Raw genomic sequence first — 17,944 nt, 5'->3', positions numbered from 1 at the left:
GACCTTCCTCCAAAATAAAAGCACGCTTCATAGAACTGAAGAACCCGACCTGTTGGAGTCGCCCGAAGCTCTCACAGATGGCGTCCTACGCTCCAGCATCGGGTCCTGCTGCACGCCAAGGGCCCGTTTCAGAAGACGAGGACTCGTGCTGAATTTTAATAGCTGAATTTGGGACGGCCCCCCCCACCCCGGATCGTCAGAAGAAAGAAACCATTTCAATAAATCTGATTTCTCCGTTGCGGAACCACAGGTGTGGTCAAAGTCCCGGTCACAATCTCTTCTTCAACAGTGGTTCATTTCACAGCTGAGCGCAGCGGCACTGAAGCCACCAAAGATGCATGTTTAATGTGTTCCTCGCAGAACGTCTGCTGAAACCACTAAATTAGCTCAGAAGAAGCCCGCTTGTTGGGTGTCGGTGACAGGGTGTGAGGCTTATCTCCTCCTGGTTGGATTTATGGAGGGTTTTACAGGCAGGAACGCCTTTTTGGGCGCTGCGCTAGCTCCTGCTTCAGGGAGCAGAAGCTGTCACCTGACAGTGGAAACGTGACCTTAATCTGCAGGAAAGGACTCGTCAGCAGGACATGATAATGGTCCAAATAACAAAAAAATGATCTCTTGTGTTACACACGGAAGAATAAAATGCTCTGCAACTTCTGTTCAAGCTGTGAACCGCTCGCTCCTCAGAACGGGGGGGGGGTCCAACTCTCAGGCTGTGCCAGCGTGCACGTGGGACTTGTCCCCCTGCTGCAAGACCAGTGGCCGTACTCTGCCATCCGATTCTGCAGCCGCCAATAGCTGAGCGGCCGCCTTTGGCGTCCACGGCGGTCTCACCTTAAACATGGCGGGGGGGGGGGCGGGGGGGCTCTTTCAGACTGTCGCCTGCTCTTGTCCCCGCCGCCTGCCCGGGTGTAATGAATGGCTGCTGTGACGCCGCTGGCAGGTGAGCCCTGCAGCGAGCTGACTGGCGCCCAGCCGCAGCTTTGTGCCGCTGGGCTCTGGGCATTAAAATGCAGAGCTTTGTGCTGAAGGACGCAGGTTACAGTGACATGATTTATGCACGAGCGCTTCCAGTTACTATCCTCCAATAAAAGCTTGCAAAGTGCTCTTTACGGCCCGAGTTTGGCTCATTGGAAAGAAGATAAAATCGATTCATCAATTGGCCTTTACAGGTGGGGAATGCACATGTGCGGAGGATCAAAGGAGATCAAAGCAGCGCGCACGTCCTGCCTCCGACACCTTCATGCTACCTGCTCCGCTTCGCAGCGCCGGGAAAAAGAGCCCGACTGCGACAGGAACGCCACGCGTGCACGTCGGGGAGTTGTAGCCCGAATGCTAACAACATGAATATTACAGATCCTTTCAAAACGGAGGCATCGCACACAAGAGGCTCAGCCTGCATCTAATTAGCACTCTCAGATTCTCCTCCAGCCACCCGGACGAGTCCGTTTTCTCCACAGTTTTCCGAAAAAAAAGAAAAAGGAATCGGAACGTGAAAACTGACGAAAGCGAAGCAGCCTGTTTGTGTTTTACGCCTTCGAAAAGTTCCTGTTGAACAAAAGGAGCCATTCGTTAAACACGCCGAGCACCCGTCGCCGGCAGATTTGGCAAAATTGGTCGTGTCGCTAAGCTAGCGAAGAACATCTGCATATATGGAGGCTCCCGCGGCAAAGAAACACATCATTAAATATAACACATACAGAGCAGCAGCTCAGCTGTGCCGAATCTACGTGCGCATTTAACTCTTTTCGACTTTCTTCAGCTTCTACTTCTACTTTGTGATGGAATCATCCCTGAAATCATTAAAGAGCATCAAAGCGGCGAGCAAGCGCGTTCTGATCGGCTGGAGCGAGTGTCTGTCTTAGGCTATTAAGTGTAAACTTATGGATTAAACCCGTTCATTTATCATTCCTTTCATGTTGACGTCGTTCTCTTTCTCATCTGAAGAAGAAAAATCAAAGAAGAAAAAAAAAAAAAAACAACAGCATAAAATACATGAAGCTATATTAGCTGTTTCCTGGAGCTGGAGCTTTGCTAGCTTATTAAGTTACAATTAAAGTCACAAGAACTTGAGCTCGTCAGGAAATCGGGGTCACGTCGAGGTCAGAAAGTGGAAAAACTGTCTCCGAAAAGCTCCGGCTGTCGGTGGCGGAGCCGGAAGAGGTGTGAAGGTTTCCGACGATTATCATCGAGGGTCCAGAGATGCCGGCTCACAGAGAGAGCTGCCTCGGAACGGGAGGGAAAGCTTCACGGAGGCCGAGAGGACGGTCCGATAAGGCGTCTTCAGTCCTTGCCAGGGCTTCCTCTGTGCTGGAGGAGTAATCATAAAAGGCAGGAACAGAGGTTCGGGAAGAGTCGCCCTTTTATTCCAGCCAAGACAAAATAGAAGCATCCGTCCAGCCGCTAGCGCTCAAAACCCCTGGAAGTTTAGGAATTATTAATGGGATTAAGCCTTAAGGAAGCTGAAGCCTGGGACAAACCCACGTTTCCCTTTTTTTTTCCCTTGAAATAATGGTGATGCAGCAGATGAGCGGGAGTTGACTGGCTTCAACCAGCTACCGTCTCAATGTCTCCAGCCCATAGTGTGGATTCTCTACGAGATCAGACAGCAGCTTCACTCCTGGATCCTGCAGCTGGTTCCCACTCAGGTCCAGTTCTCTGAGATGGGAGGGATTGGACCTCAGCGCCGAGGCCAGAGAGCCACAGCTGATCTCTGATAAACTGCAGTCCTTTAATCTGAAAAATGCAGGATGAGGTTATACGGTGCAGGTCTGCATGTTATCTGCGTCAGTACTAAACCTACGTTAGTTCTCAGTTGGGTCAGACCTGAATTCACGATATTCCAAGGAATTTTTTTTAATGTGGTGCATCACAGCAGTGTTGAGAACAGCCTCACTTCACCATCTTAGCAGCTGGTATATAGGTAGAAAAATGAAGACTGACCTGAGCCTCTCCAGTTTACAGTTTGGACTCTCCAGTCCAGAACAGAGCCGCTTCACTCCTGAATCCTGCAGCGTGTTTTCGCTCAGGTCCAGAACCCTCAGATGGGAGTGGTTGGACTTCAGAGCTGAGGCCAGAGAATCACAGCTGGTCTCTGATAAACTGCAGCGCCTTAATCTAAATAAAGAAGGGAAACTTTTATAAGGTTATAAGTGAAACCAGTATTAATCTGAAAGGTTAATCAAAGGCATGATCTGTAAATATTTAATTTAGTTACAGGTTAAAAAATGATAGTAATATGTAATGACCACAATTCCAACCTCTCAGGTTTGCACTGTTCCAAAGGAGAATCTATATTGTTCTGGCCCTCACTCTTCCCAGGTTCTCCCACCTCTTCCCCTCCCATCTCATCATGGAGATCCATCTCACCTGGGGCTCATCTTTAAAGGCACAACCTGTCTTAGATGACTTCCTGTCTCCCTCACCATCTCCCTCCTCGTTGGCTGGTGTCTACCAGGCACCCTCACCTAGTTTTGTCTAATTTTGGTTACCATCTGTCGGCTTTTTCATTGTCCTTAAATCAATTTATCATGAATAAGTGGTCCCCGTGTGGCCCCCCCTCCTGAAGGAACTGGGCACAACACACACTCAGAAAGTGTGAGGACCCTCGGATGGAATAATGGACATTTTTGAGAATGGTGTTTACCTCAGAGTTTCCAGTCGGCAGTTTGGATCCTGGAGAAAACCACAGAGCAGCTTCACTCCTGGATCCTGCAGCTGGTTCTCACTCAGGTCCAGTTCTGTGAGATGTGAGGGATTGGACCTCAGCGCCGAGGCCAGAGAGTCACAGCTGATCTCTGATAACCTGCAGAGCTCTAATCTGAAAAATGCAGGATGAGGTTATACGGTGCAGGTCTGCATGTTATCTGCGTCAGTACTAAACCTACGTTAGTTCTTAGTTGGGTCAGACCTGAATTCACGATATTCCAAGGAATTTTTTTAATGTGGTGCATCACAGCAGTGTTGAGAACAGCCTCACTTCACCATCTTAGCAGCTGGTATATAGGTAGAAAAATGAAGACTGACCTGAGCCTCTCCAGTTTACAGTTTGGACTCTCCAGTCCAGAACAGAGCCGCTTCACTCCTGAATCCTGCAACGGGTTGTGGCTCAGGTCCAGAACCCTCAGATGGGAGAGGTTGGACTTCAGAGCTGAGGCCACAGAATCACAGCTGGTCTTGGATAAACTGCAGCCCCTTAGTCTAAAATAACAATTATTTTGAGAGAAGACAAATAAAAATCAACATGTACCAGAGCAAAACACAGCTTACAAGCAACAAACCTCTGGTCCTGCACCGGCTTATCTGCCGTATGTTCCTATTTTGGGTTCTTTCAGGGCGGTTGGACAAGATCTACAGCGTATGTAAAGTGTGTGTAGGTCAAAATACCTTCCAAGTTTGTGAGACCACATTTCTCAATAGCACTCAACTCTTGTCAGGAGTTGGGACAAAGCGACCCACTCCTGATAGCTTGTGGGCGATGCTGCAGCGACCCTGCAATCCCTACACTCTCTGGTGAAACCAAATCAAAGGTTTTAGACACTGCTGGATGCTGGAAGGGTGGCTATAGTCTGGACGCATCGTTCCCCTGACTGCACATTTCTCCAACAATGATTGGCAGCTGGTGTCACTTGTTCTCCAGATGAGAGAAGGAAAGAGAGCCCCCCCACAGTGTGTTTGATTGCCCCACTGCAAGCTCAATGCTGCCAGAAAACATTGCAGGAGCATCAATTCCCCTCAGGGCATCAACAAGGACCTCAGGAAAAGGTGCAGCTGCCACCTACTAGAGACAAGCACACTGAGCTGAGATTCAAAGCCCTCTCCTCCCAAGAGAAGAGCTTGTTTGTTGGAGGCTCTTCTGGGCGATACCTGGTGCCACAGCTCCAGCTCAGCCCATCTCTGGAGCTGAGGTGGAGCTTAGCAAGTTTCATGGTTCTCCACCACTTCCTCTGGCTGAGGACCTTCTCAGCTGGTGGTTTCTGCTCCACCTTCCAAGTGAGCAGGTGATACTTCTGCATTCCTGCCACCAGGGTCTCTGCAGAAAGACTCTTCTCTACTGGTTTATATTAGATTGTATAAAATTAGGATTTTTGGCTGATGTCTTAGATGTTGTTGACTAAGAGCAGGTTTTTCTTTAATAACATAGAGAGATTCAATGAGAAGAGCAAATGTATTATTTTATGAGCTACTTCCACTACGATTATATACACATACTTCCATATTGTCTTAGATTGCAAGCTGCATTTATTGCATCGTTCATAGAAAGTCATATTTGTGAGGAGAAAAACTCCAATAAGGTCATTTTCTTTAATGACCATTACAACAGAAGGAGGCGATGAACAACACATTTATCTAAAAATGTGTGAAAACTTATGGATGGAAACCTTTTTAAAATGGTTGCATTGTGTAGAATTGGTGTAGAATCAACTTGTTGACTTCTGATTTGGACTCCAATGGAAGTGAGGTGCAACAATTGTGGATGCTGAAAGCTTCAGATCTTCATGAAGGTTTCTGTGGTTGGACTGTCCTGCTGCCCCTTTAAGAGGGAGGCAGGTTTGGGCTTCTGGCTGGAATGAAGCCACCTAAGATGAGAATGACTGCAGGCTTTCGGTACCAAGGTTTAACAGGGCGCTCACTTCACACTTGGGCTTTTCTCTTTTTTGGGATGGCTTTTCTCAGTAGAGAAGGGGCATGGCACACTGCAGCAGCTTTCTTTTTGGGGTTTCTAGTTTTCCTTCTGATCTTTAAAAGACAGGAAGAACCATTTTTGATTGGTCTGAATGTTTGGGCGGTTTTGTGGCCAGCCTAAAATAAAACAAGACAAATCTACAACTGATACTTCCTTTCTAGTCATTGATGACCATCCTCACATGGGGCAGATTTCCACAACCAATTTAATACTGCAAATCTGTCCTGTGTGGTCTTTTTTCTGAGAACTGTAACACTACGTTATAACAAAGATCAAACATGGAAACAGTTATTGTCTAACTAGTTACACCTGGGAAAGTACTGGATCATCTCTGACTGACCTGAGAGTCTCCAGCTCACAGAGAGGATCCTGGAGAGCACCACAGAGCAGCTTCACTCCTGGATCCTTCAGCTTGTTCCAACTCAGGTCCAGAACCCTCAGATGGGAGGGATTGGACCTCAGCGCCGAGGCCAGAGAGTCACAGCTGATCTCTGATAAACTGCAGCACCACAGCCTGGAAAAGGAATAAATGGGGCAAATAAAAACACATTTCTAAATCTGAAAATGAAGAGAAAAGCAGAAAACGTAAAGAAATTTAGAAAAGACCAACAGAGGCCTCCTGACCTGAGCGTCTCCAGTCTGCAGTTTGGATGCATCATTGCAGAAGACAGTAACTCTACGTCGGCATCTGTCAGGCTTTGGTTCCAGCTTAAGTCCAGCTCCCGTAGATGAGAAGGGTTTGACGTCATTGCTGAGGCCACAACTTCCCAATGACTCGTTGAAAGAAAACTACCAGGCAGTCTGTTGTGTATGAAACAAAAATAGTGAGTCAAACTTTGGGATTTCTCATCAACTCATCTGAGAATCTACCTCAACACAAATGTAGCTCATTTCCTGGAAAAGCTAAATTCAACACCGTAGAGCAACAGTTTGAACGACCATCAGATCTGAAATGCAACTGAATTATTCTCAACATTTGTCTTATTTTAGAACAGCTCATAATTACTCAATATTTAAAATGATTGTAGCAAATGGTTTAAAGAAACGTGCATCTTTTTATCTGTCTATCGGCTCTTTGGATATTTTGCATTTCATCCAATTTGTACGATGGTGCGTCAAGTCTTAATTCAGCGATCCGATCGATGACATCAGAGTCTCTGGTTGCATCGATTGCCCTCAGCTTCTGTTCTATCTGCCTGTTTCCCTTCAAATCATTTTCACTGCACCTTTTGTTGCTAGTGATGAAGTTGCCACCTAACGGGTGTGGAAAGGCTCAAACAACTTTGGGGTCACATAAAGGCTCCAAACGGAACCGCCACAAAGACCTAAAACACCCATTTAAACCAACGAGGCCGGCTGTTTTTACGTTGAACAAATGAAGCAAAATAGTCACGTGTCATTAGTTAAAATGTGTTTTTCTGTCGTTAGAATACGATGTATACAAACAAACAAAAGTTATTAATGACATGACAGTAATTGCATGATAGTCAGTTAACTTGTGGCTCCTATTATTCCTGCCTTATGTTGGTTTGTCTGGATTGACCTTGAACTTATATCCAGCCAGTGTTGAACATTTCTGGATGAATTGTTGTTGTTTTTAATTTATGGACCTGGAATGGAAATAAAGAATTGAAGGAATGACCACTGGAGGGGGTATTGCTACCTGACATGATCCACTCGCTTGATTTAAACGCCGATGTCCGGCCCCAAAAATCTTTACTTACACGACCTTCCTGCAGTTCCTCACAGCTGGAATCAGGCGACGTCGTCCGTCCTCTGAGGTTTTGTACTGACACTGTTCAGCTCATCCAGAACCTCCTCTGACATCTGCAGCAGGTAGGCCAGAGCTGAACAGTGGATCTCTGACAGTCTCCTCTCTGATATCTCCCCTGACTTCAGGAACTCTTGGATCTCCTGATGGACTGACTGATCCTTCATCTCCATCAGACAGTGGAAGATGTTGATGCTTCTGTCTGGGGAGAATTCATCACTGTTCTCCTCCTTCAGGTTGTTGAGGACCTTCTGGATGGTTTCTGGGTGGCTGTTCCTCTGATCCAACAGTCCACCCAAGATCTCTGATTGGACTCCAGAGAGAGACCATGAAGGAAGCGAACAAACAAGTCCAGGTGGCCATTTTTACTTTTGAGAGATTTCATTAGTGCTCTCCTGAGGAAGTCATCAAGAGATGTGGCTGGATTGTTATTAAACAACCCAACAAACCTGGAAAAGTCGTTTGGTTCAGAATATTCTAGGAACTGACTTATAACCACTGTGTCTTTCCTGGTGTAACAGTGGAACATGTAGACGGCAGCCAGAAACTCCTGAATGCTCAGATGAACAAAGCAGAGACTAGACTGATTTCTGGAAGATCACACTCTCTCTCTTGAAGATCTCTGTACAAACTCCTGAGTACACCGACACCTCGGAGACGTCCAGTCCACATCGCTCCAGGTCTTCTGAGTAGAACATGATGTTTCCTTTCTCCAGATGTTCAAACGCCAGCCGACCCAACTTCAGAAGGAGTTTTTTATCAGCCTCAGTCAGTTCCTCTGGTCTCTCTGCTTTCCTCCATACTTCTGCTTCTTCCTCTTTATCTGAACCCTCAGGAAGTGTGAGTAGAGGTCAGTCAGGGTTTTGGGCAGCTCTCCTCTCTGGTCTCTGGTCATCATGTCCTCCAGAACTATAGCAGTGATCCAGCAGAAAACTGGGATCAGACACATGATGTGGAGGCTCCTGGAGGCCTTGATGTGTGAGATGATTCTCTTGGACAGATCTTCATCACTGAACCTCCTCCTGAAGTACTCCTCCTTCTGGGAGTCAGTGAAGCCTCGTACTTCTGTGATCCTGTCAACACACGAGGGAGGAATCTGATGGGCTGCTGCAGGTCTGGAGGTGATCCAGATGAGAGCTGAGGGAAGCAGGTTCCCCTGGATGAGGTTCACCAGGAGCACGTCAACGGACGATTCTTGTGTGACATCAGAGATGACCTGATGGTTGTTGAAACCCAGTGAAAATCTGCTTTCATCCAGGCCATCAAAGATGAACAGAAGTTTCCAGACAGTCAGATCTTCTGCTCTGATCTTCTGTAATGTTGGATGGAAAACATGAAGCAGTGAGAGAAGACTGTGCTGCTCATCTCTGATCAAGTTCAGCTCCCTGCATGAGAGTGGAAGCACCAGACTGATGTCTTGGTTCTCCAAACCTTCTGCCCAGTCCAGACTGAACTTCTGCACTGAGAAGGTTTTTCCAACGCCGGCGACACCGTTGGTCAGAACCACTCTGATGTGTCTCTGTTGCTCAGATAAGACTTTGAAGATGTCCTGGCACTTGATTGGAGTGTCCTGGATGTTCTTCTGGGAGGTTCTCTCAAGCTGGCTCACCTCATGTTGTGTGTCCACCTCCTCACTTTGTCCCTCAGTGATGTAGAGCTCAGTGTAGATCTTGTTCAGCAGGGTTCCACTTCCTGCATGAGTTCCTTCAGTCACATGTTCACATCTTCTCTTCAGACTCATCTTATGACCTTCTATCACCTCCTGCAGATCACTTCCTGAAATAAGTAAACCAATGATTTCCATCTATAATAAATCATCAACACAACTACAAATTCATGACATCACAAATTAAATCTCATATTGAACAGTTTTACTTGTTTGGGCTTCATTTCAGCATCTCCAGATCTGCTTCCAGATTGTGAACAAGAGGACTCTCCTGGTGGAGCTGCCTGGTCCCAGTTTGATAGGATGTGCCCCCCTCTCACTATGAAACACATCTCTATTAGTCCTTTGATTTATAGGATGAAAGAACCTGATCAAGACTCAATATTGTTCCAGCATTTATGTCTGAATTCATCTTTCAGTTTAAACCTGATTCTTGTTTCTAATCAACAATATTCACATTAAGTCTGTAACTATATGACTGTCTGAGGTTTAAGTGTTAAACATCTCCAATAATAAAACACACAACCTGCTGCTGTTAATGTGACTAACAGCTGCCACACAAACACATCATCACGCTTTAGTTTTCTTACATTTCCTCTGAACTTCTGAAGTCTATTGTTATCTTTGGAGTGGTCACTCTTCAGGGACACCCAGCTGGGCACTGTGGACTCTGCTCTGTCCTCGTCCATCCTGAGGAAACATCAGAATAGTGATGAGACTGTGATGAAGGTAAATAATCTGGAGAGGTTGTAGTTCAATAATCCCAATTCACTGCATTTTTATCAAACAGGAACATTTCTAATCCATTCTGGATAACAACTGAATCAATAAATCAATGATGTCTCTATCATTTTCATGTTTTCAGAGTTTAAGCTGCTTTTTTTAACTGTTCCCTGCAGTGAGAAAAGAACTGGCACCTTTTCCAGCCCCTCATCCTGCAGCACTGAATGTGCTCTAAAGTTCTTTCCAGAGCAAACGTCTCTGCACTTGCAGCAACATGTTGTAGTCATGGATCCGTGAGGAGAACCGGATACAGGAAACGCCCCCACTTTGATCCCAAAACCCAACTGGTGGCCAACGGTGGTCCGGCAACGACGGGGACGCTGGTCCATCGGGCCACAACACTGGTTTTCCACAGGCCAACATGGTGAAAGGACTGTCTTCAGCTCAGCCACTAAATTATCTGGTGCTACATAAACATACTAGTCAGGACTTTTTAACTTCCCTCCTTTGTTCCCCTCTTCAATTATTTCTATGATCCAAGTCCTCAAAGATCACTGCTCTCTTTAAAATAGATGAAAGAAATGACACCCACTCCTGCATTTCTTTCACAGTGGTTCCACAACATAGAACAATAAACCACTGTGAGAAAACGTGCAACATGAACCCAAAATCCTGTTGGTGTCCTGTGATCCTGTGTGGATTTAGTTATTTAGTTTATTGTCTTAAATTGGTCCGGCTGAGAGATGCTAACTTGCACACGATTAGATGTTGTTTGACAGGTAATACCAAAATATCCAGCTGTGACCTGGACTGTTGAACAGCTCTAATGACTCTAAGAGCTTTTCACCTGTCACAAAAAAGTTTTAAAATGTTGTTAATACCTGTTAAGACTCTCTAACAACGTTAACAGCACAATACTCACTTTACACTCACCTTGTCGCTCTCCCTGCTTCGTCTGAACAGAATACTTTCACTTTTAAAACCTAATCAGCAGCTTTATGGCGTATATATTACTACCATTAAAGCGTTCTGGGAGGGTTCAAAGTTCTTTTAGGATCAGTAGCAAAGAGCAGAAAAATAAAAAAACTTCACTTAGAAAGACTATTCAACTATAACTAAAGCCAGACTATAAGAAAGTTAAATAAGACCGATTCATTTATAATGTATAACGATGTTTTGTGCTAAAACTAAATATGAAGTCTCGTGTTGAATTTTCTTAAGCCAAGAATTCTTCAGCTCTATGCAGCTCTTCAATAGTAACAAAAATGTTTTCAAATCTTGATTTTATCTCCAAACACAACTGTCAATTCTTTTCAATAATGCTCTTCGTTTACTCACCTTGTCGGTCTTCAGTCTTCCTGCTCAGTCTGAACGGAATACTTTGACCTTTCCTTTTTCCTCTGTTAATGAACAACTTTATGGCTGTTGATTAATATTCCACTACTATAAAAGCATTCTGGGAGGGTTCAAGATGAAAAGTTGTTTTGCTATTTTAATGCCCTAAATATGTTTTTGCATTTAAATGAAAACTGACTAACTGAGTTAAATAAATAAATTAGATTTATGATGCTTGACAGATTTGAAAGACTTGTAAAAGCAGCATATTTCTGCAGCCCTGGAGTCCAGGAGGAGCAGCAGAGGTCAGAATGTGTCGGAGCGCGTTTAACTATTGTCTGCAGTTCCACGCGTGTCCACCGGGTGGCGGTAAAGCACCACATGATATTTCTCCTTTTTGGAACTTCTTCAGCTGCGTTGAGCTTTAAATCTTCACCTGTCGCTCCCTTTAAGCTCTAAACTTTGCGGTTCTGTGTGTAGTTTGTTGGTTTGAATATTTTTGATGAATTCTGATGATGAGTGACTGTCAATGACCAATAGAAAGTTCGTCCATTGTTCTCCTGCGTCACACATTTCCATTATTTATTGTCATTTTTGGGTCTAAACTGGACCAGTTCTGTGAGCTGTTTTGCTTTTTCTGTGCACCAGATGTTCCAGGCAGGTTCCATCATCGGACACAGACGGAGACAGGTCACGTGACAACAGTCAGCCTTTAGTTCTTTATTACAGGAGGATCTGGTTTATATACAGACACGTATCTGCAAAATACTAAAAAGTCTATGAACCCAAAGTGCTAAAAAGTCTACATCCACGCACACGCGTGTATTAAGTGTTTATACACACGTGTGCGCGTACGTGCACACTGTATATTCATCTAATAACTGTTAGTTTCTAAAACAGCAAAGTAGAGTCACTGAGGCACGGCTTCACCTCCTTTACACCGAGGTTTCCCTGAGCAGGTGTGATGAACTGTTGCAGGAGGAAAAGCATGGAACATGTTAATAACCGGACACAACAACACTCAGGTTTATTGTCTGACGGCATCAGTGTCTCTGGTTGCATCTGTCTGAGGAGCATTGTGAAACCAGGAGCAGTGTAAATGAGGGGGGGGGGCAGTGAGTGGATGCTGCATTCATCAAACACACAATAGTCAGAAGAGAAGAAGGAAGAACAGAAGCCCGTGTTCCTCAGTGTTGGTGTGGAGACGCCTGTTTGGAGGAGCAGGAAGCAGGCTGGACTCTTCCAGCTGGCTTTAATGCCACTTCTCTTCTGAGAACCTCCCAGCAGCTTTCTCTCCACCATCTTTTTACGCTGAAGCTTTTTGATCATTTCAGGTCAGATGTTCTTGGACTGAGGTTAAACATGTTTGTTCTTGTGCTCGGAGCGAACCGACGATCCTCTAAAGTCAGGCATCCTAAAGGTGGATGTTTCCTGAGGCCTGGAGGCTTTAAAGTGGCGCTTTTACCCACTTGTCCTCGTTCTGTTGGAAACTTGATCCAAAAACCTTTTCTGGAGCTTCATGTTCTGCTTTTTTGAAGGAATGAAATGGTTTCATCAGCGCTGCGGGGGCTGAGCAGGCTTCATAAATCTGAAGCTCTGAGATCCTTTAAAGATCTCCTGGAATCAGCAGATGGGGGTTTGATCCAAAACTGTAAGAATCAGTCAAGCTATCAAATCTTGACTCAGTCCAAGCGTGAACCAGTCCATCCAGAGCTGATTATGGCTCAGCCAGGAGGAAAGCACGGCCTGGGGGGGTTCATATGGAGCAGGCACACTCTGGCTCTATTGCTACTGAAAACAGCCCTTCAGCACAGCAGCCTGAAATACAGTTCTGGAGAACACCTGTTCCCAACAGAACCTGTTTAAAACGGGACCAGTAAAGATGCCCGGCGTGACCACGACCACGGGGAGGGGGGGGGGCAGAGACAGGCGGTAACGCCGCTGCCCACCGATTCACCTGGAAACAACAAAAACCCCAGCAGCTTGGACCCAATATGGCAGCGTGTTCCTCAGAAACGCTCCTCAAACTCTCCCCACAGCTTCATTGCTAAACAGGATTTGGGTTTTTTGTCCGTGCTAAATGGAAAGTGTTTGTCCTTTGGTGGTCCAACAGGACCACGATTTGGATGGATGGATGATTTGATGTTATTGAGAATAAAAACAGCTGAAAATGGAAGCGGAGATGTTTCAGAGCACCAGAGTTCAGAAAGAGTTTCTAATCAAACACCGCCTGTTGGGAATGATGAATGGATGCATTTTTATTCATCTGGTGAATAAAAGACTACGTGGTGTTAGACTGATTATTAATTATAATTGTTAGACTGGTGTTGGATTTAAAAAGTCTCAATATTTGCCAACAGCCGCACGCTTTAAGAATTTACCCCGTGCGTGAATAATTCAGAATGAAGAGGGGCGCAGAAGAAAAGGTCGTTCCTCTACGTTTCTGCAGCGACATCACAGTTGTAGAGGGTGTTAGCGGGCGCTAACCAGAGCCAGCACAGCTCACTTCCCTCCCGCCGCTGATGCTAGCTGCAGATTCTTAAAGAGTTTCCCCGTTGAAGCTTAAGGGATCCCTCCAGGGCCGGCCGGGGCGAAGGGCCTGTCATCCTGCCTTATGAAGTGCAGCAGCTTCTTTCTTCTCCTCGCCCTGCCATATTTCTATTTAGCAGGTCTGCGGCCGTGCAGGCTTCCGAAAAACGGATCAGAGTGGATGGTTTGTGAAAAGGGAGGCAGCCGCGGTGAATATGCACTCGCCAAATCAACGCCCAGGACGCACCCTGCGGAGGTCAAGGTGAACCCGAACGGGATCCGCGTGAAGCACAGGGAAGCACTCGCTGCTCCTTCCTGTCGCGCCCGCCGTGCCAAAGGTTCCCTGTTTATCTGTGAGAGGGGACAGCGAGCACGAGTAATACCCCACGTGCACCCCCACGTGCACCCCCACGTGCACGCGTGGGGCGGCGTTCTGCGTCTCTTCCGAGTTCAAGCGGCCTCTCTTGCTGCCCGTACGCTCGCGCCTCCTTATTTAGATTAACAAACGTAATAAATCCATCATTCAATCCGCATCCATTGTGGAATTGATCCACTTCAATTCCAGGAAGTGCTCTTTGTTGTAAACACAGCATTATTTATCAGGAAGCCAAAGTGTCGTGTCTCATTAAGGACAGCTAAATGGGATTTGGAGTAAATATGGCGCATGGATAGCGCGATTTACATCGGCTTATTTATTTGTGATCCCGCTATTATGGAAAGCATGGTAGCAATCTCATCATCATTCATTCTGTAATTAACTCCCTCTTTCTTTATCTGCTGGAAGAACGTCTTAATTGCCTCCCAAACCAGAGCGCCGCCCCTCCCCCACCCCTGCAGCTTGATGGAGGAGGAGCTACAGCTTCATTTAATGTTCAGTCATTAAAGAACCTTTACTGTGGAACCCTAAACTGCTCTTCAAACAACACCAGGAATAACATCTGGGCCCAAACACCGGTCGGGGACGTTTATAGCCGCGTTACTGGGTCAAATAAATCACGCTAACGCCAATAAAACGTTAAATTTAGCTTCGCTGGCATGCTGTGTGGTTCAAAAACGATGACACTTTAAACTTAATGGCAGCAACGATCCCATTACACATGCCCCAACACACACGCGCTAACGTTCAAGCACACGTGTAGCGCCACACACGCCTGCCTCACAAGTTCCAGCCAACACTGAGTGATGCTGCTGCATCTGCATGATGGTTTATTCATGCTATCAGGGCTGTATCCATTCACGAGTGATCGTATTCCTCTGCGGGCCTCCTGAGCAGGTCTGCCTCAGATATGGGAGAGATCTGACCGGAGGGGGGACGCGGCGCCGCAGGACCTATCGGAAGCCGTCATACTGGTCAGCAGCAACGCTAGCAGGAGCGTGAGGCACGTCCCAGGGTGGGAAGGTGCGCATTAGCATTAGCAACAGATGGCTCATCTGCATGTCAACAGGAGCAAAGCTCAATGCCTTGAAGAAGTTTTGGAAAGTTTTGGAAGAGTCCAGGCCTCTTCCTGCCCTGACCAGATGGCTTTTTTATCCTCTCACCTCCCCAAAGCTCTTCCTTATCACTGAGCCTAAAAACTGCCCCCTGTGGCTTTTTATCTGCATTCAGGGAACTCGATGCCCACTAGCAGCTCCCCGATACATGATGGGATGTCCCGTCCTAATTGCCAGAATCAGTTTCTTACCAATATTGAGTTGCTGCACATTAAAAGGCTGAATCCTGTCCGCCTGTTTAATGACTTAGCAGCCTTATTCCGGGTGGGTGGTCACTCTGGGATTTGATCGTGCTACTGCAGCAAAATGTGGTTCATCTGGAGCCAGCGCCAGGAACAGCCAGAAAGGGGGGACGCGGCCCCCAAAACCCACCCTGCGCGTCACATTTTAGCTTTGCACCACTTAGGCCACTTTCTAAACCCTGTCAGCTCGCCTCTCCTCTCATGTGACCATCGCGAGAAGCGAGCCTGACTCAGCCAATTCGAGCCGGGGCCAGCTGCGGGATGGAGGCGCACCGCCGCGCAGGACGCGCGTTCTCACCGCGGGCGGAAACGCGGCGGCCGCGTCCGGCAGCGTTTGGATGGTGCCGGAGAGCGCGGCGCATCCTGCAGCTACATCAGGTCCTCAGCTGCGGCGAGGAGGAGGAGGAGGAGGAGGAGGAGGAGGCGGAGGAGGACGAGGAGGAGGACGGGAAAATACCAACCATCCGAAATATAAAAACACACAAGCCGCGTCTGGAACCGGCCATGTCGCGTAACGCAGAGATCGATCCGATCAGATAACCTTCAGATAACATTGATAAAGAAGGCTTGATGAAGCGTTTGTGCCAGTCCTGCGAAATAACAGCCACAGGTGCACGTTTATCACCTTTATTAGAGACATGAAGGTGTCAATCATGAACTCGTTCCAGATACCTGCGAGTGGGGAAATGTCTGTTCATCCTCGGTGACACAGAAAACAAAAAAAAACCAAGTGGCCAACGGTGGTCCGGCAACGACGGGGATGCTGGTCCATCGGGCCGACAACACTGGTTTTCCACAGGCCAACATGGTGAAAGGACTGTGCACCGTTTCATTTTAAAGAGCTGATGAATTTCATTTTTCACGATAGTAGAGGCTAATACCCACAAAATGATGTTTTGTATGGTTGTGAAATGTTCTAAGGCAGAGTTATGTGGTTCAGAAAACCTTACTTTAAAGGTGAGCCTTGAGGTCCAATACCGAAGTTTTCAGGCTTGTCTTTGAACCTGTCGCTCTTCATGGACACACAGCTGGACACTACGGACTCTGCTCTCTCTTCCTCTTCCATCACACATTCGCTCATTTTTAAATGTGAGTCTAAACGGTGAAGCAGGAACAGTCTGCTGACACAGAAAAGAAGATTAAAGAACATGATTCTCAGCATGAAGACAAGCAGAGGTCTGTCCAATGACGTATTGTCGGCTCATTCACATCCAAATCTATTATATGATGTCACCCTGTACATCATACAGGTCACATATATATTGGAAAAAGTTTTGGGACATCTTAAAAGTTTACACCATGTTAAACATAAAATAGTTGTGGAAAAAATGTTTCTCCTGGGTGTTTCAGAAGGTGCGGTGGCATTAGACGGACGCACACAAATACAAATTAAATAATTTTTTATCTGGTTATGGTTTACAAGAAAACTTAAATTCTTTCAAGATGTCAGTTCTCAACATTAAGTTCAACAAATAAGATGAGAATGCATTCAAAACTAAACAGAAATACGTCATCACATCATCAAAGTGGGTCAAATGCAGCATCATCTTCTGTCATCTCAGACAGGATTCCAAGAAGAGGATCTTCATTTTCAACAACGCACCTTGACATCTCATCATGGCTCGTCTGTCAGATTACAAGCAGCTTTTTTTGATCAGGCGCATCATGTTTCTCACCAACACATGATGGTGCTGGAAAAAACATCTGTAGCCTGACCTATAGGTCAAAACTCTGCATGGCGTGCACAGCTACTAGTTGCAGCTGGTGGTTGTGGCGGAGGAGATCCCAAACATATCTAGCAAGCTTGTTTTGGAGCAGAGCTTGTCCACCACCTCTGACCCCACTCATCACAGAAGTCCCACCATATCCATGGCCAGGTGTGTTGGCAGCATTGGAGCCAGCCTCAGGAAAAAGGTGTGTCAATATCTCAGAAGTGATGATCAAGTTGCCACAACCCAACAGAAGTCAAGCAACCCAACATGCTGAATAGAATAGATGACACACAGCAAAGGGCAAAAACACCCAATTCTGCTCAGACTAATCTTATCTGACCACATGTACAGGACCAAAAATATCAAAACACCATGGGTTTAGGTTTCGTTTCGTTTTCTTGACTGCTTCATTCAAAACAGAACACATTTCATAAATCCATAATAACAAATTCATATTCCACAAAGAACCAGTTGTTAAAACAATAAAATGGAATGCCTTGATCTCTCCCTCTTTCCATACTCTCCTTTTTTAAATAAAGGATTGATTGTCCCCTGGTGGAGGGACAAAGAGAGGAGGCTAAAACTGTCGCGTTTGTGTCCCTCTTTCCGTGGATTTTTCCACTAACTGCAAATAATATTGTCGACTTATTGTGAGTATTAAAATGTGCTTCCTCAGCCTCTAAAATGTTGGCTCAGGGTTAGCGGAAAACGCAGTTAGAGGAAACACGCTACAAAGTTTGATCATCCGTCACAACATTCCCGTCGACCAGCCGCAATGTGCGTCCGAAACAC

General features: G+C 46.1%; 1 protein-coding gene and 1 long non-coding RNA gene across 4 annotated transcripts; both read right to left on the bottom strand.

Annotated features, from left to right (window-relative positions):
* Positions 1 to 2,341: 2,341 nt before the first annotated feature.
* On the bottom strand, positions 2,342 to 9,218 carry LOC130520249 (NACHT, LRR and PYD domains-containing protein 12-like). Of its 3 annotated transcripts, none has more exons than XR_008948733.1 (6): positions 7,408 to 9,218; positions 6,308 to 6,484; positions 6,024 to 6,197; positions 4,024 to 4,197; positions 3,644 to 3,817; positions 2,342 to 2,733 (listed from the first exon to the last, which is right to left on the bottom strand). XR_008948733.1 is itself a non-coding variant. In XM_057023967.1 (6 exons), exons 2-6 carry the CDS (start codon positions 6,430 to 6,432, stop codon positions 2,553 to 2,555), a joined length of 828 nt encoding a protein of 275 aa, XP_056879947.1. In that variant the 5' UTR covers positions 6,433 to 6,484; positions 7,408 to 9,195; the 3' UTR covers positions 2,342 to 2,552. The 3 variants fall into 3 exon arrangements, 1 of the variants encoding a protein (XP_056879947.1); XM_057023967.1 differs by having other exon boundaries at positions 7,408 to 9,195; XR_008948734.1 differs by lacking the exons at positions 3,644 to 3,817; positions 4,024 to 4,197 and adding an exon at positions 2,941 to 3,114.
* A 6,835-nt stretch (positions 9,219 to 16,053) lies between these two features.
* LOC130520250 (uncharacterized) lies at positions 16,054 to 17,934 on the bottom strand. Its single transcript, XR_008948735.1, has 3 exons — positions 17,044 to 17,934; positions 16,391 to 16,558; positions 16,054 to 16,282 (listed from the first exon to the last, which is right to left on the bottom strand). It is a non-coding gene; the product is annotated as an uncharacterized LOC130520250 (long non-coding RNA).
* Positions 17,935 to 17,944: the final 10 nt, after the last annotated feature.

Source organism: Takifugu flavidus, unplaced genomic scaffold, assembly GCF_003711565.1.
Source record: "Takifugu flavidus isolate HTHZ2018 unplaced genomic scaffold, ASM371156v2 ctg323, whole genome shotgun sequence".
Classification (NCBI taxonomy): Eukaryota; Metazoa; Chordata; class Actinopteri; order Tetraodontiformes; family Tetraodontidae; genus Takifugu; species Takifugu flavidus.
This window is presented reverse-complemented; position numbering and strand designations above follow the sequence as displayed.